Below are 24,880 nucleotides of genomic sequence, written 5' to 3' on the forward strand. Positions count from 1 at the left end.
TCAGACCAAGGAAAGAGTCTGAGCCAATCAGAACGCAGGTGGGCGGTATCGACAGTGGGGGGGAAATTCCACATTGAGTGATTGTTGATGCTCCATGCATTTCGGAAACAGACACTTATACAATAACAACGCAGGCGAATTAATGTATGTATTTTTTTATTATCATTATTAGTTTATATAAATAGAATAGAAAAAAATATATTTCCATACTAATAAAGCTCTTTTTTTTCCATTCACAGTTCTCAGCATTCCCTCAATACGATACAAACATACAAGTTACAGTTCATCCTTCAATCACAAGTCAAAAAGTGCAATGTCATGTCCTTCAGGTAAGTTTTCGTGGCATAATTTCACACGTGATGACAGGTTTTTTTTCCACTGGAGTCATGTCAGTTTGAGACATTATTTGAAACAGTAGTTTAAAGCATCAGGGGTCACAGCGATTACGTCCGAGGAATGTCACCAGTGACATCATACTCTGGGATACCCAACCCTTCAGGCTGTAAAAGGTGTGCTGTGCAAGTGTTGACTAAGAAAATGTAGAAAAAATTTCCACTCCACTCCATCTAAACCATTTCAGACTAAAAAGGTAAACAATAAAAGTTCATTTCCGTGCAAACTCATTTTTTTTTGACACTTATCTATTGGTCCACTCATTTTGAGGATGGAGTAACCGAAAAAAAATGTTTTGTTTATCTTTTTCACATTTTTCCATCTCTGTTTATGTAGTCAGGAATGTGCGTGTTTTTCCTGTTATAGCAGGTTGTTATAATGAAAAGCATTTCTTTGGTCCACGTCTTACAATCTCTATGCTAAACCAGTGCATTTAAATAAATCAAAACCAAAAGGTAAATCGTTTCCCTCCCACCCCACAATATAGAAGTGAGATACAAAAATATTTTTAATACATGATAAATGTCATTCCTTCAAGTCAGACATTAGTTGTTGTTTTTTTTTTTTTCGAGGAAGATCAAGTTTCTTTTGTAAGCCACGAGTTTTTCTCTTACAACAGTATTTGGTCATTATGTTTCTACTGAACCTAAATTAACATTATTTAGGAATTTGGCGACGAATGTGATCCAGCCTTGTTGAGTTCCCCCATTAAAAATCTTTTTCAGTATATAGAATGATACAGTACAATGCAGAGTATGCCTGGCAGGCCTTTTAGAAGTCCATGCGGTGGGAGCGTTCTCCTTCCAGATGCCAGTTGTGTTTTGTTTTTAGCAGTCAGGATGGATCGTCTTTATTGTCTCATCCAGTAAAAACGAGTTCTGTTGCCGTGATCCTTTTTTGTCGTTGAGTCAGCATCTGGTGTAAAAATGCAGCGGCCGTCTTCCTTTAAGTCTCAGCCGCTGGTTGTGCGGAAACCAGAATGACTCATCCGGCGTTGTGTACTTCATGGCGGACTGAGCCGCCGGTGTTCATGTCGTAACGCCCTGCTGTAAGTCGGTTTAAGCTCCATTAGAACTGAGGAGTCGTATGGTCGGTTTTGACGAAGTAGGTGGTGAGTTCTCCTTTCCCCTTCACGTTGACTTTTCCTCGGAGTGTGACGTCGTACCCCACGCTCTGGATAATTTGGGAGGTCTCCTCTGTCACCTGAGTTCATAGTAGGGAGAGAAAAAATAGTTTTTAATGTTAATCCAATCATCTGCTTTTAGTATTGTCTTCTTTTAAAGGGGCAGTATTATATTTTCCAGGCACACCGCACTATATTATACCACAATTAAGTATCTATGTTAACTGCAGTTGTTAAAAAAACAATCTGTATATTAAATATGACTTAAAAGAAATTTACTTTGTAATTTAACACCTTGAAATTGGGCTTCTGTCTCTTTAAAAATTCCTGCTCTTTCTGAAACTCTGCCTTCAGGAAGTCATCACAAGATCCCTCCTCTATTAGCTCTTTAACAGAGTTTTTACCAACGTTGCACTGAGAAGGAGCTTATATGATGAGCTCAGCAGATGCACAGTTTGCTAATTGCTGCTGGCTAGTCTGAAGGAGCTCCGAACTGCATCTCAAAGGCGGGGCTAGCTCCAGCCAGCCATTTTGCACAGCTGAATAGTTGCTGTGGGTGTTTTTCTAACCTGTATCTTGTCCAGTTCCCCTGTGCTTTCCATCCGACTGGCAACATTAACAGAGTTCCCCCAGATATCATACTGAGGTTTATGGGCGCCGATAACTCCTGCGATCACTGGGCCGTGATTTACTCCTGCAAATGGATAACAGACAAGAATAAACGCTTATTCACATTTCAGATAAATTATCATTTTAATATAAAAATGCCTCATATTTAGGAGTTTATATCCAATTTGTCTTTGCATTCTGTGGGTTTTGTATTAGTTTATTATTCAAAATAGCTGAATCCTCTACAAAAATGCAAAGTAAAAAAGCAGTTCAAAGTGCTTTACACCATAAAAACATAACACAGTCACCAGTAATAAACATTACATTTAGTCAAACTCCATCATCAGAATCATCAACACATGAAAAATGTTGATCAATGTTCCAGTTATGACTAATCAAAGGCAACTCTAAACAGGTGGAATGTTTTATTGATTTAGTGTTTCAGCAGTTCTGCAGTTTTCTGGAAGTTTGTTCCAGATTAGAGATGCATAAAAACTGAATGCTGCTTCTCCGGGTTTGGTTCTGGTTCTTAGGATGCAGAGTAGACTGGACCCAGCCACATCCCTGTAAACCTCAGAAATCATGTTTTATTCATTCATTTTTCAAAAACAAATATTACCAGCAGCAATAACAATAAAGCAATATTTGTTGAATTAATTTCTGCAGATTTTTTTTGTTTAATTGTGCATACTTAATTTTTTTTTAAATGACAACACTTTGGTAAAACGAAACAGCAACAAAAATCAAAGTAGTGTTTGTATTTGTTTGAACTTTGATTTAAAAGACAGATATGGTGTAAAATAAATGTATTCAGAAAAACATAACTAATATATTACACTGAAGAAAATTTAAGAAGTTGTATTTTTTCAGTTTTACTAAGGTGTTAAGTGATCCTTCAACTGTAGCTACTTTAAAGTAGCAGCCTCTGGTTATCAATACATTTTAATAGTTATGATGGCTTCTCAATGCATTCCCAAATGTTCGACTGGGGTTTACGGTTTTAGTCTCTAAGCAACAACATCAAAAAAGAATCTGTCTTTTTTTTTTTTTGACAATAAGTATTTGTAAGAATTGGTTGTGATAAAAACTTGTGGGCACTGATCTGTAGAGCAGAGATCCAGTTATATATTTAAAAATCTACAGACTTTCTGCTTTCCATTGCGCACGGAAATAACATTTTCAAATGTGTTCGACATTAACACAAATGCTCTTATTTCATGGGTTACTAAAGCTTGTCGAATCTTAACTCCTATTTTCATTTTAATGCACCTTTTGCCTGTACGTCCCAACTTTGCACTACTTTGGTCTATGACACTTGCCTAATAAAATATCTTCACCTTTCTGGTTGTAATATGAGAAAATGCAAAAGAAAAAGATTTAAGGTGCATTGTGTTTAACCCAACTTGTATTTATGAATTACAGCTGTTTATTTAGTTCATTTGGTCTTTACTGACTTTAAACCAGTTACTATGAGCTACAGGTCACCTAAGCAGAGCAGCTACATTTAGTTTTTCTTTAGTAATGCACAGAACTTGGGGGACAAAAGGCCGTTTGTTTCAATGCTAGTTTAATTTAGAACTGAACTTGATGGCTGTTAAGTCTTTTTTCATTTTTTTTCTCTTAATTTGTTGAAAGAATTACACTGACTATAGTCTGTTTTAACATCTTATTGTCTTGTATGTCTCTTTAAAACAAATCGTCCTTAAAAATAGGAACCCAGGATTTACCAGTGTAAAGCTATAAACCTAGATTGTATCTGTTCATACAGTCTACACAATAGCTATCCTCTACTGTACTTCCTTTTATGTTTTTAAGAAGCTCATAAAGTCATAAATCATTGTTTTTTTGCCAGTCAGTGTGGCAGTCAGTGTGATAGTCTTTTTTGTCTAATGAAAGGCTCAAAAAACACAAATGAAAAACAAATAGGAAATTCTTTTGCATTTAAATCCTTTCTGGAAACAGAGTTTGTGCTTTAACATATCAAAGCAGTTTTTTGTCTATTTTTCAGTGAACTACCCACTCTCCTGGTAATATTAAAATAAACTCACCGATCCGGAGTTTAAAGTTGTTAAAAGAGTGCTGGTTGAGTTTTTCCAGTTTGCTCATCATTGCTATTGCAAACTCCACCATGGTGCGGACAGTAATGTAGGTCATGTCGATTTTCTGTAGGGGGAGCCAGAGATCACACTTGTTAGCAGGGCTTTTCTTCTACATGTTCTACAGGAATGCTTCTTCCCTGTGTCCGCTGAACTTGTTTTGCAAAAACGTAGCAAACAATTAATACAAACGTTGACGTTTTTTGTGTTATTTTCATTCTACAAACCTTATTGTCTTCTCCTGCAGGGTAGTGTCTTAGTCCTGCAGCAGCCATGTAAGTGCTGCCAATCGTCTTAATCTTCTCAACAGAAGAGAATTTGGGCTTAGACAGAAGCTGTATTGAGACACATACAGACTAAATGTTAGAAAGGAGAAGAGAGTATTTAACTTTCTTTCACATCATCTCTGTGGTCGTACGTAATCGAAGTCCAGTATGATCTCGTTGAGGAAGCGCAGACACTCCAGGCCGTCTCCGTTGGCACTGCTCTCGCTGTAAAACTCTTTGAACTGAGGCATCGATGCGAACAACACACACACACATTCGTATGATTCGCTGTACAGGTCCTGCAAAATAAAACAGCGATGTTGTAGATGAAGACACTTTGAACTGACGATTAACTTGTCCCAGGGTTTAACATCTGGGAGCATGTTGACTGAGATGCAGGGAAATGTTGCCAAAAATGTTCGTATGTCTCATTTTTAGATATATTTATCATCCAAGGTTTAATACTGTTTTGTTAAAAGCTCATATTTCTGTGTGTCTGTACTAGGGATGCAAGATACCAATCAGTTAATCTAACGTTGATTGATCTTACTGATTGATTATTTGAGAAGCTGCCATTTTCTTAAAAATCTGAGATTTCTCTTGTATCAAGATGGTAGTTGACTAACACCAACGGTTAATTGTTTATAATACACTGAATTAAAAAAGACAATTACATTTGAGATTATTTTATGCCAGTTGTATTAAATACTGACTGAATAAACAGAAAACGGTGTTTTTCTCACATTATTAAACTAAAAACAAAATATGAAAAGAATAAAATATGTGAAACACTTAATTCCCCATGATCAGAGAGACGTTCATCCATACAGAAGTATCTGTGGTAGCTTTGGAAGGAATGTTAAAACTTTCCTCCATGAAGTGCATTAGCTTCATGGAGGAAAGATCTGAAAAGCAACAGCACGTATTGGCAAAACGTTTTTTCATCACATCGCAATTTTTCTTAGTTATATAGTGTTAATATTTCTAGACAGAATGACATAAAGTGCATTTTCGATCCCAAACCGACTCTGTTTGGACCGCTTCTCTTCCCCGTTCTGGTATAGCCCCACCAGCTTTGTTTCTGTATCAACTGGCTCCGCTTAACGATAACCACCGGCGCCCTCTGATGGATGTGAGCCAAACTACAACACTAAAAGAAGATCTAAGCGAGCATTTAAAGTTAATCGAACCAATTCTAATCTAATAAACCATTAATTGCTTGCATCCCTGCTCTGTCCTGTTTTTACAGTATTTACTTGATTGCGGACGGCTTTTCCCATGAAGAAGGAGGCGACGTGAAGTGGCATGACGTTCTGCAGGAGGAGCTTGTTGACGTTCTCCATGGTCTCCATCTCCTCTCGCTCTGTTTGGAAGCAGCACTCCAGCAGGAAGTCTACGCGACACGTCAGCTCATCCTGACAGAGAATCACACACAACGTTTCAACATGCATCGACTAATTTGCTACGCTTTATATTGTGTGGTAATTGACAAAAAGAGACGAACCCGTCTAGCCAGAATGAGGCACACAATGTAAAAGATGACCAGCCAGATCCCGGACATGATCTGAGGGTCCTTCAGTACCCCGACACTGCAGACAAACACAAATATAAAGTAATTCTAGAGTTGAACAGATCAATACAAAGGCCAACCCACTCACCCTTCCTACTTCATCTAACATAGATGTCTTGTTTCTAAGCTGGGTTTGCATCCCCCGCCACCCAGGAGGGCTTCTTTCTATAGAAAGCAGCTAAATAAATGATGGTGATCTGAAACCGCAGACAAGGATTCACAATCTGGGCTCGACGTCACGGACAAAAGGGAAGAAATTTAAGACCTTCCCGAAGTGAGGCTGGTGGCGTTGTGACTGCCGAGGGCGGTGAGCGGAGGAAAGTTTAACATGCGTAGCGTGGTTTTCATCTGCACGCACTCAGGGACACATAAGTCAACAAACCGAAATGTAAACAAAAACAAGATTTCAGTAATTGATTAATCTACTATTCCGATGATTAATTGGATAAAACACATAGACACATCCTGCAGGTTTTTTCATTTAAGCCTTTTTCATACAATTTTATAAATGTATTAAAGGATGAAAATAACCCAATAGTTTAATTCCTTTGTTTTTTAAATAAGAAAATAAGCATATTATTTCCTAAAATGCAGTAACATAGCATTCCTTTAGTGAACGCTTGATCACTTGTAGCAAAGGATGCATCTGCAGCTAAAAAATACTTCTAGCATCCAAGCAGCACCAGTAGTACTATGCATGGGTCACTCACTGTGTGTGATTTTTATCGTAGAACACATCCACAAGGCAACTGGACTCGTTTTCGTAGACTTTGAGGAAGAGGGCTAGGTACACCACCACAGCCAGCGTGAGCAGGAATCCCTTCACAGAGAAGCAGATCCTAACAAACACCATCACTCCCAGCATGGCCAGCAGGCAGCAGTACAGGTAGTACTGGATGTTTCCACCAAAAGGAGGGAGATCAGAGAAACAGGTGCAAACAGGTGAGATGTGTTGTTCAAACTTGGAACGGAACAATTCAGAGCTTTGCTTCAGATCCTATTACTGCAAATACAGTGAAACTTACTAGATAGTTAATAGTTAGCCAACAAGGTTAAAGATTAATGTAAACTATGGGAAATGCAAACACATCGAGAGAAATCAATGTTAGCACAGAAAAAGGTACAAAAACTGTTTCCTGTTTCCATGAATGAGCTTTCAGATGTAGAAAGAAGATCTCATAATCTGGTGAGACACTCACAGGCAGATTATACAGTCCGTGTCCTTCTAAATATGTGGTGTTAGTGACCGACGTGCAGTTTCTTCGTGGGAGGACGATCTGGAAAGAACACAGACACAGTGGAAATAAGACCATCGAGCAAACGAATCGACCGAACGATCGAAAACAATACCTACCAGGTTGAGGATGGCCATAAGCAGAGTGATGAGGATACACAGAGTGACGAGGAAAAGCCGCACCACCGCCCTGGCAGGGAGGTTGCGTGACAGCTTCACTACCCACTGGACATTTAATGGCAACTTGGAGTGCAATTTCTGATGAGGAAAAAGTGAAAAACGTCACTACGGCTGAGTCTTTTCAGGACACAGATAACTGGCGATCATTTCTACTTAGAAACTTAGGAGGAGTGAATGCTGCTGCTGGGTTTCCTTAGATGGAAAACGTTTTGCATCAATTTGAAGAATAAACTGAACTTGATGCATTGTTTGATAACTAGGTTAAACTGGAACTGATTTGATTATGTTGAATTGACTTTTTTTGTAAAATACCTTTTAATATGATGTGTTGTGAATTGGCACTATTTGAATAAAATTGAACTGATTTAAATAAGATGCATTGGAGGGATTCATGTCTTAAACATGCACAACAATGTGTTGGTCCATAACCTAAAATCCCAATAAAGAGCATTAAAGTTAGATAATATTGAAGTGGTTTGACTTATTTTGCAATAAGTTCTGTAGAACTTCATTTCATTGTAGCTGATCTCAATTAGCGTCAGTTACAACAAGTCACGCAGCGTTAATCTGATGTTGACATTGAAATGATGCAAAAACGTAGACGTTACCTTCATGTATGCAACAAAAGAAATGACCAGAAGTGCCACCATTACGGGGAAGGTCACACCGTAGGACACTGCCATTTGAAAGTTCCTATGACAGTAACAAAGTTGAGTCAAGTTAATCTGCTCACCGTAAATAATGATGTTCAGGACAATTAAGATGCAGCTTTATACACAATAGAGACAACGGTTGTATGCATGAAGACGTTTTAAGAGCTACTTACTTTTCAGAGACAAGCATCTGGACGATGAAAAGAGTCACGAAAATGATGAAGATGCAGCTTATCGAGTAGTGCAAATTCGTCACCTTTGACAGGCGGAACTGGAAAGCAGTTTTTAAAAAAGCTGGTTAGGGGTGATAATATTTAGTCTTTTCAGTCACAAGGTTTCCTGTGTAGTGCCCTGCCAAGGTACTAATACTCAAACTTTTGTATATTTTGTCACATTAAAACCTCTAACTTCAATTGGTTTTATATGGAGTTGAAGAAAAACGACACTTTGACTTGAATGAGTGTTCAGTTCAAACTCAGTCAGAGTGGATGGACCTCATTAGTGGAAAGGAGTTTTCATTTATAACGTTGGAAAAATGTCTTGTTTTGAGTGAATCAATCTGCAAGGGTAACTAGTACTTTTTTTATCAATACCAAGTGATTATTGACTACAAAGCTACTTGTAAGCTAGCTCTGTGTTATATCAAATGTTCTATGATATTTGCACTAGAAACTGGACCAAAAATACTTGGTATGATTTTGTTGTTTGTTTTTTTTTAGTAAATCTAACAATTTCCTGTTTTGAGCTGTGAAACTCTGCAGCTCTTCCAAAGCTACAATCAGCATTTGGGCAATTGGTTGCACTAGATTTTATTTATTGCTGTCTGAGTAAATGAGCACCACATTTTTCAGATTTTTATTTCTGAAAAATTTTGATTGCCATGTCATTTTTCTCCTTAAAATTCACAATTCTACTAAGATTCTTGTAAAACAAATTGAAGTCTGTGGTTGTAATGTCTCAAAAGGAGAAAAAACTGAAGGCATATAAATACTTTTTGCAAGAAATTTTTTGTGTACATACTTTTAAGGAGCATATATTAGGTTTCAGAAGAAAATATACCTGTTTCTCGACAGTGAGGTCATTAAACAACAGAGTCAACCAGTTGAGTTTCTTCACTTTCCTCCTAAATGAAAAGAAACAAGGAAACATTGGAGAAATTTAATAAGATAAATCAGTACCTGGTAGTTCTTTTATACTGTCGTTATATTTTAGACTTAAAAATTCAAAAAGATGGGAAAAAAGTAAGGGCATCTGCAAGTTTCAGCAAGTGAAATTTAAGACTTTTTAAGACCTTTTTAATGCCACCATTAATTAAATTTAAGACTGAAAGAATTAAAAATATAGGGGATGGTTGAGGGAACTTAATGTATAGCAATCAAGACTAAGCAAAAACTGTGAACCCGGCTTTTGAGTCCATGATAAACTCATACTAGCTAGAAAACTAGCTAGCAAGGCTATATCAGCCTCAACTGCCTTGAATGCAATGAAGATGTATGACTTCTGTCTGACAAAAATGACCCACAAGAAAAATAAAACTACATAAAACAGTAAAGCTGTGACAAAATTTAAGACCTGTGATTCACATATTTAAGACCAACTTACATGTTTTTAAAGCATTTAAGACATTTTAAGGCCTTTATTTTAGACACACAAATTTAAGACTTTTTAAGGATGTGTGGATATCCTGTAAACTCACCCAGCTATGTCCACTGTGTCCAGCGATCCCTTTATGCTGCTATCGATAGACAGACTAAAACAAATGAAAAGATATTATTGATGGCATCCTCTGAGAAGACCGGAGAGAAGGTTTCGTTTAGCTCCTTTAAGCTGGATGGATTTGACTTTGGAGTAATTTTAACAACGTCTCTTTAAGAGATTCTCGCCGCTTACCGGTTGGGGTTGTTGTGAAAAGGTGGTTCTCCCTGGAATCAAACACAAACATAACAGGCACTGTTAGACTGCCGTACAATAAACCATGATCAAACAGCTGTGAGAGACAAAACAGAGACTGTCCTGTATGTCCTTTACAAAACGGCCCAGTGGGATGGAGAAGCAGGAATACGTCCTTACCATCGATGTCAGCCGTGGACGCGGTATGACGCCTTTGAGAGGCTTGAAGGCCTTCTTTTTCTCTGGGTTGCTCAGGTCGGCGAAAGGGTGGACGTTCTTCCAAGATTTGAGGTACTGAGACATTCGGACGGACGCCCGCTGCTTGTTCTCACCCGCTGGCTGAAGTTACAGCAGAGGCCATTCAGTTATTAAAACAACAGCGCATACTTAAGGAAAAAATCTTTTAATACACATTTTAAGCTAATGTTTCCCCACAAGGGCAGGTTAAGGGGTAGGGGAGTTTTATTTATATAGCACATTTTCAGGAACAAGGCAATTCAAACTGCGTGCGCCTACCAGATTAGGCCTTCGTGGAACGCTGCTTGTTTTGTTGGGGTCAATAACCAGGAATGTTTTTCTCCCGTTAAGGTGAGTATTCCGACTTTCCCCATCCCCGTCCTCCACCTCATACGCTCCATTCAGGTGCTGAAGTGTTTCTTCGGTTATGTGGACTCGCCTAGTTAGAAGTTGAAATGTTTCCAGAATAGATTTAAACTTAAAAATGTTGCTTTTTCATTGAAATTAACTAACATTTTGCATGGTATCATACAGTTTAGTTATCAGATAAGGATCACTTTTCTTACCCAGGAAGGCCTCCAGACTCCATTTGATTGGCTAAGGTGACATCGTTTGACCAGACGTCATATTGCCACTTCTGAGAGCCAATCACACCGGAGAGCACGTTGCCAGAGTGAACGCCAACCCTCATGTTGATATCCACTTCTGTAGCCCGTCTAAGTTCACTAGAAGGAGGCAAACAAGTAGCTAAAAATCAAAGTTTCACTGAGAAAAATTGATGAAATCAAAGAAAATGTGGATGATTCTTTTTCAATTTGTCAGATTGATTAATAAGTGTCTTCACACCGTATTTAGAGCTCTCTCCTTATAATAAGCTAATCTAGTTTTCATGTTATTATTAAATACAGAATAGAATTTCATTGCATTTAATATGGAATGTAATAACTTTCCACACCAGAACAGCTTTTAGTTTGCGTTCAAAGTCCAGAAATATTGCTCCATTCAAATGAAATGGAACCAAATATTGCCGCATTTGATTTGCATTTGCCTCATACATGAATTTCCCAGGAATGCAAGCAATGAGGCCTCCACCTCCTGGTCTTCAGCATTTGCATCAAAGAGTTCAGAATGGAAAATAAAATGGATTATGCAAAATGTGTTATTTTAAAAGTGTGGGGAAAACACAACCAAGGTACTAATACTCCAAGTTTTGTATATTTTGTCACATTAAAACTACAAACTTCAGTTCACATGTCAACGGTACTTAGACGTGTGCATCAACTACTGCAAAAAAAAACAACAAAAAACTCTTAAAGGGGAAGTATTATGTGTTTTCCAGGCAAATGGTGCTATTTTATAGCACAGTCAAGTAACTATGTTAACTTCAGCTGTTATAAAAATGCTTCATATGTCAAATATGACATAAAAGAAATTTGATGTTGTAATTTAACGCCTAGAAATTGGGCGTCTGTCTCTTTAAAAATTCCTGGTCCTTCTGGAACTCCACCTTCAGGAAGTCATCCCAACAACCCTTCTCTATTAATCCTCCAGCAACGTTTTTACCAACATTGCAATGAGAATTAGCTCATATAAGGAGCTCAGCAAATGTGCAGACCCACTAGGTGTTTGTTAATTTCTGCTGGCTAGTCTGAAGGAGCTGAGTGGAGGGCTGCTCTGTGAGACATTACATCGGAAGCTAAGAAACTGCATCTCAAAGGCAGAGCTAAGTCCACTCAGGCTTTTTGCACAGCTGAATGGTTGCTATGGAGATTAAAAGATTTCTCAAACATGCATGAAACGATGAAAGTAACACTTTGCAAAACAACTGAAAACAACAACGTGTAAAACTTTCTGCATAAATCCATTGATATCTAAAAGTGATTGGAAAGTTGCTAAGAGCTGATCAAATATCAAAATGTCATTTTTATAAGCCAAAACCTAACAGAAAAAGTGAAAAAGGTGCATTTCTAAAATTATTTTGGAATTATTTTGGAACAAAGAAAATAATTCTTGGTTATTCTTTTTCTCTACTGATCATTTGGTGATCTTGTACGTTGTAAATGCCAGTATAACACATTTAGATAATTGAAAATTTTCTTGGGGAAGGGTTAGACAAACTCAGATAAATCCAGATGGACTGACTTGATGGCGGTGCACATGTCCAGGCCCATCCGAACGCAGTTGACGGCGTGGGTGGGAATGGGGTCAGGGAGGCCGGAAACACAATAGTAACAGTCCCCCAGGATCTTGATGCGGAGGCACTCGTTCTTCTGTGCTCAGAAAGAAACCCGGGGGACGAAAGAGTTGGGTCTTAAACATCTGATTAACAGAAAGCTGTCTATCACAAAAACGTGATGTAATTTGCAGCTTTACCTTTGCGATGTCGTCAAATTTGCCAAAAAGCTTGTTGAGGACCGCGACCAGCTCCTCAGGCGTACAGGTGCTCGCTAGCTTAGTGAAGCCGACAATGTCTGCATACAGGATGCTGGACAAACGCAGAGAAAAATAAATATTTAACATATGGTGAAGATAAAAAGGAACACATTTACGTTTTTGGTAGGATGTAGCAATCAAAGCTAACAATAAGCTAGTCAGGGTCTGTCACTGTGTAGAAGCAGAGCTCAGGAAGGAGATGTGACAAATGTAGTCAGTAAATTAAGTCTTCACTATAAAGTTATATTTATCAAGAACAAAATCAAAGAAACTTGCAGGAAAAACAGCAACCACAGACACTTAGGTAATAAGAAAAATGTGTGTTAAGAAGTAGCTGTTTTATTTCTTTCAGATACACCCTGAAGTGAGGAGTGCACTGACAAAGTCTTCAGCCATGTCTCATTTCTTTGTAAATTAGTTCTGACAGACACATTTTCATCTAAGCCTGTGAAAAGGCCTAGAGAAATATATAGTTTATTCTGTATATTATTCTGTATATGTCTGTAAATGTGAAGCACTTTTTCCACTCCAGTACAACTCAGTTCAAAACTTGATTTAATTAGTTTCTTTCTTTCCTTCTCCTTTCCTTTCTTCTCTATTTCCTTCCTTCTATTTTCCATATCTCCTTTTTTCTTTCTTTCTTTCCTTCCTTTCTTTATTTCTTTCTTTCTAGCATTGGCTCAGTTTGTCACATTGTGGTTGTAGTATGTGGAAATCAATAAATATCTAACCCCCGCTACTTTGTTGCCCCTAAATAAAAGTGGTTATGCCCACACCTCGCTTCTTTTATTTTTATTTGAGAAAAATGTTGGAAATTTAGTCTCGTTTCCCACTCCACGTCACATTTCTGAGCTGCTCCTTGTCGCTCCGTCACTCTAAATCCCAATAAAACCCGCAGAAGTTTGTGGTTGTGATCTAACAAAGCGTAAATATTGAGGATCTGTAACAGAACCAGTGAAGAGCGATCAGCGATCAGTGATCAGCGATCAGCCAACCCTCCACCTGCGGCTGTTACCTGACGTCCCTGTGCTGCCGAATGTAAAGGCTGTGAAAGTTGGGGTGGCTGCTGGTTTCTTTCGTCTCATCGCCCTTTGGCTTGGACAGCCTCCTGATCACCTCACTTTTCAGCTCCACGGCGATGTAGCGTGGCAACACCGACAGCAAGAGCCCCTCCTGTGTCGGATTAAACACACAGAAAAGGGTGGGAATGTGTGAGATGAAAGCGAGGCGGGACGTTTCGAGACTCGAAACCACCAGATTTCTGTCGCTCAGAAACGACAGGGATGTGTTCGGAGCCTGTAAAAAGAAAGTCGTGTTTGCTCGCGGGGTTGTGTTTCATCTCTTTGTTTGCCCGCCATGAATGGTGCCCATTTGGGTTTGCCTTTTCTATTGCTGCTCAGCCCTCAGACGAGTGAATGATTAATCTATTGGCCTAATAGCAGGGAAAGCATACAGGTACCAGGCAGCGGCTGGCCAGCAAACGAGGCCTTTAATGAGACCAATTACACAGACCCGTTTGTAATCCAGGTGAAACAAGCTGCCTAGAAAGACATTAAGGAGGGACTTTTCGTCCGACTGACTCCGTCCTATCTAAACAAAAGAGTACGGAGTTAGGAGAATCAGTGTGTTGTTACTGTAAATATGATTATACAAGTGTTTCAACCTGCTGATACTTCTTCACTTCCTTCTGGGAGCGCACGGCGCTGAACTCTTCCCGCTTCTTGTTGGATGCCCTGAGATCGTTCTCGGTCATCCACAGGTGGAAGACCCCGAAGCAGTTGACGCACACGAACAGCACGGCGTTCGCCACCAGCTGAAAAAAAGAGTTCATCTGATGACTTCTTCGCCTTCTGGACGTCACAGCTTTCCATGAGACACGACAGCGACATGCAAATTAGGCCGAGACAGGCCAAACGCTCCTTTTGTTGCTTTGCATTTGTCCTCAGTAAGATACATAATGAACGGTATTATTCAAGGTTCCTGTTTACACATGAATAAGTTGTAAAGCAGTGACATATCTGCCTGATCATTTGCATTTTTTCTAGAGGAAGTAAATCATGTTGATCATAGAATACAAAATACTTTTGTGCATCTTCATGCTACGTCTGAATTATAATCTTTATGGGAAAGTAATGTTGCAAATATCTCAAAATTCCTTAGTATCACTCTAAGCTGTTCATATTGGATTAGATTAAATAAATTATTCAGTCTTTTGAAAGAACTAAAGATGGTGCTTTACCTGTTCGGCCAGTTGTGGAATGTTTGGACGAGTGTTTGCATTCTTGACAGGGACATACACACTGATGATGATGATGTGAGAAACACTGCTTCCTATCCCAACTATGAGGGCCCAGGTCAGTGAGAGGGGCAGGACTGTGTAAACACTCAGAGACAGGAAGAGGAAAAACGCCACCTGAAGACAAGAAGAGAGCAATGGGACTAAGACAGGGTTTCTGCAGCTATCACCAACTCAAATTTAAATTTTCTAAAGACATTTTTAAGACCATTATTACTGAAATTTAAGACATGCATCGCGAGAGAAGTGTGCAAAAGCAGTAGTGTCCAGAATGCACCTGGCATCATATGCGTTAGCATCGGAAGTGAGCCAGTGGCAAAGACAAACATCGTCCAGCTGGTGATAATTTACACTTGTCAATGATAGACTCAAAAGAGCTAGCTGGGCAGCTAGCAAGGGCTTATTGGCAGCTAGTTAGCAGTGGACTCAACAGACTTGAGAATAAAAAAATCTATATAAAATATAAAAGAGTAAATAGTTCTGCAACAAAATTTAGAACCTGTAATGTATTTAAGGTAAACTTAAAATATTTTAATGAATTTAAGACATTTTTAAGACCATTGTGAATTAAATTTAAGAGAAATGTACAAAAGTAGTAGTGTCAAGCTTTTTTGCCCAGAGTGCATCTGGCATCGTATGGATTAGCATCAGAAGTGAAGACTGGTGAAGATGAACGTCAACCAGCCAACTGCCGGTAACCTACACTTCGTAAAGTTAGTGGTAGATGAAAACAGCTAGCTAACTAGCAAGGGCTTATTAGCAGATAGTTAGCGGTGGGTTTGATTCAAGCTTTTGCCTGACAGAAAAGTCTCATGAGAAAAGTAAACAACAGACTATGCAAGAGTAAATAGTCCTGCCATGACAAAACTTGAGACCTATGACTTACATTAACTTACATGATTTTAAATTAATTTAAGACATTTTAAGGTCTTAATTTCAGCTACAAAGATTTAAAACTTTTTAAGGATGTGCAGACACAGTGACCGAAGCAAAGAACGAAACTCAATCCCATTTTCTATTTTAGCTGCTTCTCACCTGTTCCCATGCGTTCACCTCTCCCCCTGTGAAGATGAAGACCATCGCCGTGACGTAAAGCATCCCCCAGATGAAGAGCGCCAGCGCTCCCCCACAGCGTCTCACTGTGGCCACCCAGGGCAGGCATGCGAGCACGATCACGTTCAGACAGAGAACCACGCACACCACCGACAGGGCACCAACGTGATCGTTAAGGTACGGTTCTTTTGTCTGGATGATGCAAAAATTAGCAGATTAAGGTAAAGTTTAAACAGCAACTCTTACAAACAACATACAGTTTTCTTCTTTCATACAAAGTGTCTTCCTGGGATAACATTAAGTTCGGGAAGGCCTTCAGAGATATCTGCCTTTATCTCTGTAGTCGTTGCCTATCAGGCTAGGAGCTCAATAGTGTAAAAAGGCTCTACCATATTTTATCCAAAGTGAAAAAAATCAGCTTTTGTTGACTTAGCGTGACAAAATTTGCATCATTTTGTTTGGAGGGAGGCATCCGACTGATCTTCACAACACGTTGATTGTGATCAGCGTGTCGTTGATCCCTGTAAGATCCAGTTATTTCACAGAGCTTTGTGCGAAGTGATGTGTGATTGGTCGGAGGTTTGTGGGCGTGTTTCAATCAGAAATGTACAGAAGCGTTTTAATTGCCAGAACCTGGGGATAAATTCAGAAGACGTAAAACTTGTGCTGTTATAAAAAGTTTCTTGTCATAATGAGATTAAAAACAAAATATCTTCTCATTTAAATCAGAAAGTTAGCAACAGTAAAACAGCAACACCTTTTGGTCTTTTTAGTCGTCGTCTAGGAAACAGGGTGAGAAGGAGGAGAGTCATAGTGAGCAACTTAATGCCTTCTTAACAAGTCATAATCTGTCTGAGGAGCGTATTTTTACATCTTGTTATAACAAGATATAAAACTGGTCACATTGTGACAAGGAACTCATTAAAACAAATAGTATATTGTTATAACGAGATATGAAACTTGTCTTTTGTAACAAGGAGAGCCTTAAAAGCCCTACAGAAGGCCTACTTCTGCCTACCTAGCTGATATGAAGCAAAATCATCAACATGAACAAGAACATCATGTAGCTTAGGACCCAAAACCGCCATCAGAACGCCGCTCTTCCCTGGCTTTGTATGGGAAACTATTATCACACATTTAGGCGTGAAAGTGTATCCTAAAGATTGACAGTCACATGAGTGGAATCCCTGTAAGACTTGCTTTTATATCCCGTTGTCTTGATAACTGTAAGCCGATTTCCTTTGGAACTAGCCAGGCGCCTGCTGCTTGCTTCCAAAAATTCGTTTTCATACAAATATGTTGCTATTTCCTCTCTGTGTCACTTTATTTTAATAAAACTGTTTTCGTCCACACCACAGCAACCAACTTTTTAAAAAAGTATTTTTGAATGCCACTGTATGTTTATTCATCTGAAACTTGACAGGTTATGAGCCCCGAACGAACCAAAACAACTCCTGTTGCGCCGCAGGTCTTATTTATCTCTTTATGGCACAGTAGAGTACAGCAGCAGTACAGTGGGAAAAAAAAGAATAAAAAAAGCAGGCTCTATTTTAGAGGCTTTGTCAGGTTATGAATTAAAAGCTAAAATCAATTTCATCAGCAAATCCATCAAAGGTAATACAGGAAGTGTGTGCAAAGCATTCCAGTGACTGACCTATAAACCCATCATCTGCTGATCTCTCAATGAGACGGAGCAAAATTAAAAAGCCTTTTTTCATCAGCATGACAAGTGGACTCTGCTTTAAATGTGACACTTTAATTTTCTTTTCCATGAAACAGAGGGAAAGCCTGGTAATGTTTTTGCAGTTACTATAGTTACTATTTTATTTGATGTTACAGGTTGCCATGAGTTCGCTTTGAAGACAGAACTATGAATAATAACACAATTACACACACACACACACACATGCACGTGATCATATCCAAGTGCAGTAAACACAGCATATCAAACATGTTAATTGCTCCTGCTCAGCTCTGCGTAGGTGTGACGTGTTGTTCCGTTTCTGGGGAGGCGCAGGGACGGCTGCATGGGGAAGCTCTGACGTAAGGACGCGCGATCTGAGCTGCCCTGACGTTGGAGCAGCAATAAAGCTTTAGGAGTTCAATGGAACCGCGTTCTGAAAAAGTCTCGCATCTTTAAACGTAGGCAAATACTGCGGGGATACTGGAGACTGTTGACACGCGCTACTTTATTTTTACTGGAATGAAAAGCATCGCAAACCGGAGCGCAAGAATGTCCTGGTGTTTTCACAAAAACAGGTTTAATGCTCCATTAAGCGCCATGGTTAGATTTCGTTTTTAAGTCGTTGATTTTCACCGTGATGAAGTAAAAAGTCTGACCTTTGACTCGGAAGACTAGACGATCTAATATATCAACTGATCATTGTATAAAACAATCGGGGACTAAATTCTTCAAGATAAACATTTTCCCAAAGCTGAGAGGTTTGACCTGGTTTTGATTGAAATCTCAAATGTGAGAAATTCCTGCTTGTTTTATTTCCTTCTAGGCAGTGTTGTGGACACAAACATGTTCAAATGAGTAACATTTCCTAAGAATTGTACAACCTAAAGTGGTGGCAAGCGTCCCAGAGGAACTTGAACTCATGATCTATTTGTGCATTAACAGTTTCTTCAAAATGAAGAGAGTTTCAACACAGTTTCTCCAAGAAAAAAAAAAGAAGAGGATCTGGGCATAAACAGCAAGGTCATGCTCCTACACACACTCCTGTAGTAGTGGAACTGATTAATTTACGTGCAGTGAATAATATTCAAGTGAAACAAAGTTCTACAAAGTTTTCACTTATAAGTTATATAACTTTATAAGTTTTGACTTATAAAGAAGAGGCTCCAAAAAACTTGAGTTTGGGCCAAAGGTCAAAATCTCGAGAATAAAAGTCATAATATTAGCAGAATAAAGATGCAGTTTTACCAGAAGAATGTTGCAAAATTACACAAAAATAGTTGTTTTAATGAGAAAAAAAAAGCTTCACAATCTGGCATGACCAGCTCAGTTCATAGCTAATTCTTTGAAATGGACTAAGATGTTTAAATAATCATTTGCTTTACTGATAATAATTTGAGTACTTCCTTCACCGATACTAAAGAATAACTTCACAAGATGCTCAAACATTCCTTATTTTAATTTCTTTGGTATTTTTCGTGTTGGAGTTCTCATAAAATTACAAGTTATGTCTTTACAATTTTGACTTTATTATCATAGGACAAATCTTGTAATATTATGACTTTATTCTTGTAATTTAAAAAAAATTAACATTTTAATTGAACACGCTTGTCAAACAAGACGCCCTGTATATACTGGGATCAAAAAATAAATCTCGATTAATCGATAAAATCAATTTGAAGCCCTTTGTTTGTGCTTCTGCAGTGGATTGACACATTTAATTTTATTCTGAAAAAAACGATTTTCCTTCCATTTTATTATTATAAGATACTTTATGTTAATCAGTTGCATAAAATTTAAGTAATAAATCCAAACATTGAAGTGTAGGAATATTTTTTGCGAGGCGGTCTGTGTGAATAAGAGCTGCTGAAATTAGTGTCTAAAATATGGTTTATACAAGCACTAAGAAATGTGAGGAGAACTGAACAAGTGAATTAGCTAGAAGAGACTGTATGCAGTAACACACATCATATTTGGAGCAACTTCATGTGGAGAAAAGCAGCCAACATTAAGTCTGAACTTCACTGATTTAGGGCTGCAACTAACGATTAATTTAGTTATCGATTAACTTATCAATTGTTCTGACGATTAATCTGTTAATCGGATCAAAAAATAGGCACATTCTGCAGATTTTTCATTTCAACATATGTTTAGAAAAACATCTGTTGATTAGTTTTGGATTAACTGATTAACAACTGGATGGCAAAATGTGCCCAAAAGGATCATTTTTACAGCATTTGAACCAGGTGCAGCTAAAACTAGACGACTTGAGGAGCTTTTAGTAGAGCAGGTTTACAGACAAAGGTGTTTTTTTTTATCTTAAGTGCAAAATGCATCTATTTTTTGTACAGTTTTGACTTAATTATGACTGAGTGTGTTGTTCTTTCAGCAATTGGACTTTTTTGAGTCTGCACACTGTAGTTAATGATTAATCGATTGCTAAATTAGTTGATTAGTTTTATTACAATAATCAATTAATCCAGTTAATGGTTTCCACCCAGTACTGGTCTATTGAATGATAAGTCTTCCTAGCAGACCTGTGGAAGACAAATGGAAAAGAAGTTGAAACACTGAAGCAGACAGACACTCGCTCACGGTTCATCTCACCCTTCCTGTAGCGGCAATGACGATGATGATGACCACGCAGAAGATGATGGACAGCAGCAGGCCCGACAGCATGGCTGGAGTCTCCTCAACGCAGCGCAAGAAAGCTCTGCTCGTGGCCTGATAGCAGCAAAACACCCCTTCTTTCACACTCCGTCTAGACCGGGTGCTCTGCCCGTCGATGTCGTCATCCTCGAGGTACCGCTCGGACCTGAGGTCCACGCTGTCTCTGGTTTGCCTAACGATGGACGATCTGGGCGAACTGCCATTGGTCGAGTTTTCCGCTTTCGATTTGCCAGTTAGGTCCAACATGGAATCGCCTCCGATAAAGTCCAGGTTGCTCTTCTTGGCCTTGTCCGAATCCAGGCTGGTCCCGGACAAGTTGACGGGGGAAACAGAGCTCATCTTCTCCAGCTTCTTCGTGTCGAGCTCCAGCAGCTCTCCGTCATAGAGGTCCGTGCCAAAGCTGCTGCAGGCGTAACCGGGGCTGGACTTGGTGCTGCTGTAGTCCGAGTCGGTGCAGCTGTTCGCCTGCAGTGGAAGGTTCATGTCGTTTTGTAGCTTATTGCCAGATGGATCAACCGGGGACTCCTGATCCATGCTCACTTCTCTCCCCTTCAACAAAGAAATGGCCTTGAGAGGTTCAGGAACATGCGCCGTCTTCACCTCACCCAACTCCACGGAAACCGGGGACACGCCAAGTCCTGCCAGGCTCTTTCCAGGAACATCTTGCTGTTTGAGCTCCAAGTTACTGGCTTTGCCCTTGCCATCGCTGGAGATGACAACAATGTTTGGCACTAAAGCTACCTGTGCTGCTTCTTGTCTGGGCCTGAATTCATCCTGCAAAGCTGTGGACTCGTCTGGCATTGTGATCCGTCAGCTTCTTTCCTCGAGATAAATACCTGCGAGCGCAATCTTACAACTTGTCACAACTTGTCGCAGGGTGCTTGTGTGTCGGTTTACAGTGAGTTTGAAGTGCTGAAAGGTCCCACAGATCGATAAGGAATCTTTAACTCGATCTCCTTCAATGAGTTCTGTCCCATGTTTTGAGGAAGACGAGCGTCTCTGCCTAAGAAAGAGAGCTCAAAATGAGTATGGAGCAAAGAGAAAACACATTTATAATCAATGAAAAAGAAGCACATCTAAGAGGAAAAGTAATGAGAATAGCACAAGCACAGCATGTACCTACCTTTGGTTTTAGTGCCATTTTCATAACACACCACTTTGAGACATTTCCCCATTATGCAAAACGAGTTAGTCCTCTTCCCCCGTGACACATACGCCTGCATACCGCACATGTACTGTACAGCTGTTCAGGTGTGTACCGCATTGAAATGTCAGTGACTCACCCAGTTCGCATTAATAACATTTTTTCCCATCAACACCTACTGCCAGAGCTTCAGCCCAGCTCTCTTTCTGTGGCTTCCCTCTTTTTGCCTCTTCTTCCCGTCACAGAAAACCGCCTCTCTGGCCAGCCGGTGTTTCATGGCTACAGTTCCCCATGCAACCTGTCGGCTCCCTTGTCACGTTAATTCCAGGATTAGACTCAATTTTTTTTAATCTGTCTGTCCTGCAGTGATAAATCTGATTTATCACTGTTCCAGTAGGGATTATGCTGAAATTCATCTCACCTGGTGTAGCCGATCAGTTTAACTCTGTGTCATTGTTCCAGCTCAAATCAGAGGAAAAAAATACTTGCAGCTCAAATGACTCTAAATTACTGGTAATCTTTACATGAGCTGCTGTTCTGGTAGTATCCTTTCCTCCTTTCGGCTGGTTTCACTACTCTGTTCTGTTAGTCAAAGAAGCAATTTCCTAAAAAAAGGGGAAGTTTCCAGAGCTAAAAGTCAAACTTAATCCAGGAATAGGCAACTTCTACTCGTCTGCTCAAACAGGCTCTACTTGGATACCTGAGTGCAGTCTGTTCATGGTGACCAAAGAAAACTACAAATAAATACATAAATAAAAATACACAAAGATGAAAAGCTCTACCATTCAGATGCAACGAGAAATCTCTCAATCGTAACACAACATGCCCTCAAGGTGTGATGAGACACATAAGAATATCCCAGTGACTAAGCAAAACATCCCATGCATTTTGTTATTATTGTATCTCAAAGGTTTATTTTTATGTACACTATCAGCCCACTGGTAAAAAGTTTCAAGTTTTATTACTAAACACAAACAGTGGATTTACATGAAGTCAATATGGTGGAGGAAAACAATATTTTATATTCTTAAATGAGAGTAAATCCTGACAACCTCCCACTCAAATTAGAATAAATAAATACTAAAAAACTAGTTCCTTAAAAGGCTCTTAGATCCTCCAAGATTTTTTTCTTCTCAAATTAAAGAAACCAAATGTCAGAAAGAACAAGTTGCAAGAATACATAAAAGCTACAACATGCTATAGTTCCTTTAAAGGAACTATAGCATGTAGTTCCTTTACATGCTATAGTAAATTCTGGAATGTGAATGATAAAATATTATTTAATGTGATAAAGTAAATGCAACCTCTTGTGTGTAATTATGGATGGTAATAAGTCAATCAATACAAATTTAAAAATGTTTGGTGTTGCTATATAAAGTGCTAAAAAAATCTGTTCACATTCACCTAAAATAAAAATAATCTTAGCCGTGATAAGGTCTCACCTTTCCCCGGTTTAAAGAGTTTGGAAGAAAATTTAACAGTAAAACATGACATTAAAAGTATTGCTCACTTTCCCTATTCAAATAAAAGGAGTGAATTCACTAAAAATGAAAGCCATGTGCCATGAAGATAGATAGATATTCATACCTTATTGGTTGACAAAGTTATCTTCGATCTCCCTGAAAGTCCAGCTGACAGGCAGGACGTGGTTGAATTTCCCTGAGTCTCCGTCGCTCCGCGTCCTCTCACTCATCTTCCTATCGATATCAAACAAAACTGAAAAGGCACAATAAACATTACCGAACTAAAACCGAGCCAAAAACAAAACAATATCCGTCGAAATCGTTATTTTTCGTTGCTGAAAACAGCCCTTAGAAAGTCCGGGTCTCGATGCAGCGCACCAGCCTTTCCGAAGTTTGGCTTCGGGCGCGAGGAAGGGAGCTGAGTCCGAGCGTGGCCGCGCGCGCCTGCGTGCGTGCGCGGGGGCGCGCTGGTCCAGCAGCAGCAAAGCAAACAGAGTGAAAGTAAACAGAGAGGCAGAGGGAGAGAGATGGGGAGGAAAGACGGGGCAAAGATCAGACTTTCCATGAGACGCGGTGGAGAGGCTGACTGGTTCCGTGTTGCAGGATTTTATTCAGTTTTTAAAATTGTAATTGTGCTGCAAAATCAAGACTCTGGTCTGTCGACGGATTTACTTTTTATTTAAAAAATGAGCTAATACAGTTAGGTGGAACAAATCAACGTAAAACAGCATCATTAAAGTAGACTTGTGAATGAAATAAAGGTTCAAGTTTTATTCAGGTTCAAGTTCAACATCTCACAAAGGTGCTTGTAGTGTTGGTAGCATCATGCTAAGGGGATACTGTTCTTCAGCATAGGAACAATAAAGCTGGTAAGAGTTGACCAGAAGTTGGATAGTGGTAAAACAATCTAATGGCTTAGGTTTTCCCCTTCAATCTGACTGAGCTGCTTTACAAAAACTAATCGTAAAAGTATGAAAAAATAAACATAACCTAAGAGACATGCAGCTGTAATTACAGAAAGATGTTTCTAAAAAAATGTTTTTAATTAAAATAGAATCAGGCTGAAATAAGCGCACTCCACACTCTTCAGTTTTACTTTAGTGGTTTTCAGACTTCAGATTATGGTTGCAGTAGTTGTACAGGTTGACGAGGTCAAGCAGAGGAAAATTAAAATTAGACAAAGCAAAGGAACAGCACAGAAAGCAAACAAAACGAGATAAACACAGCAGAGACGGGATTTATAAACAAAGACGAGGAGAGATTAGTTGTAAAATTAGATCAATGTGACAAAGTTGTGGAAAAAAACTGTTCAAACCTGAGATTAAAAAAAGGGAAAATGAAATCATGGATACATAAAATGAAAGAAGAGATGACTTAATAACCATAATTATAATTTTGATTACTTTTGTTATCATTCTAGACACAACAGTCCTGTAGACATCATAATAACAATGTCCAAGCAGTTATTGAAGATAGTATGCAACAGCAGCCGAAGGTTGGTTTTAGTTAAAACATTTATAGTTATTAATAAATCAAAAATGCTGCCATTTTAAGCGAAGAAAAACGAACTGACTCAATTAACGTTCTGTTCAAAGGTTGTCTCTGAATTTGTTTTTCCCCTCTCTGTCGTCTTGTCTATTTTTTCCAGTCGAATAGCTTTATTGGTGTGGCAATATTTCCCCACATTGACAGCCACCGTATTTTTATGACATCAGCAAACACACATGCTCATACCTGACTGTAGATGGCACAGACGCTTACTTTACTGCACGGTAGAGTGTGTATGATGCTGAGATCTGGAGGATTAAAAATTTTGATATCAAAAGTCTGTGTTCATGTCTCGGGATATACCTTTTTAAAATTAAATTTTGTTTAAAAAATGTTTACTT

The 24,880-nt window shown here is 39.0% G+C and overlaps 1 protein-coding gene across 2 annotated transcripts; it reads right to left on the minus strand.

Annotated features, from left to right (window-relative positions):
- Positions 1–139: 139 nt before the first annotated feature.
- Positions 140–23,405, minus strand: LOC106925214 (adenylate cyclase type 2). Of its 2 annotated transcripts, none has more exons than XM_014999380.2 (26): positions 23,116–23,405; positions 20,322–21,387; positions 16,016–16,225; positions 14,924–15,097; positions 14,348–14,497; positions 13,700–13,857; positions 12,625–12,736; positions 12,394–12,521; positions 10,818–10,976; positions 10,531–10,690; positions 10,195–10,353; positions 10,015–10,046; positions 9,821–9,874; positions 9,184–9,247; positions 8,298–8,395; positions 8,080–8,164; positions 7,412–7,549; positions 7,257–7,334; positions 6,768–6,949; positions 5,992–6,076; positions 5,744–5,902; positions 4,640–4,786; positions 4,449–4,556; positions 4,174–4,288; positions 2,086–2,210; positions 140–1,596 (listed from the first exon to the last, which is right to left on the minus strand). In XM_014999380.2, exons 2-26 carry the CDS (start codon positions 21,183–21,185, stop codon positions 1,462–1,464), a joined length of 3,879 nt encoding a protein of 1,292 aa, XP_014854866.1. In that variant the 5' UTR covers positions 21,186–21,387; positions 23,116–23,405; the 3' UTR covers positions 140–1,461. The 2 variants fall into 2 exon arrangements, with proteins under 2 accessions (XP_014854866.1, XP_087872392.1); XM_088016266.1 differs by lacking the exon at positions 23,116–23,405 and adding an exon at positions 21,508–22,101.
- Positions 23,406–24,880: the final 1,475 nt, after the last annotated feature.

This window comes from Poecilia mexicana, unplaced genomic scaffold (assembly GCF_051168715.1).
Source record: "Poecilia mexicana isolate PSO_F unplaced genomic scaffold, ASM5116871v1 scaffold_18, whole genome shotgun sequence".
NCBI lineage: Eukaryota > Metazoa > Chordata > Actinopteri > Cyprinodontiformes > Poeciliidae > Poecilia > Poecilia mexicana.

Excerpts from the sequence above, each read along its gene's own strand:
- LOC106925214 (XM_014999380.2), bottom strand. The coding sequence starts at position 21,185 with ATGCCAGACGAGTCCACAGCTTTGCAGGATGAATTCAGGCCCAGACAA. Across the intron at positions 9,248-9,820 it reads GACACAGTGGACATAGCTGG|GAGGAAAGTGAAGAAACTCA; the intron begins GTGAGTTTACAG and ends CTTTTCATTTAG. Across the intron at positions 8,396-9,183 it reads ACCTCACTGTCGAGAAACAG|TTCCGCCTGTCAAAGGTGAC; the intron begins GTATATTTTCTT and ends ACTGCTTTCCAG.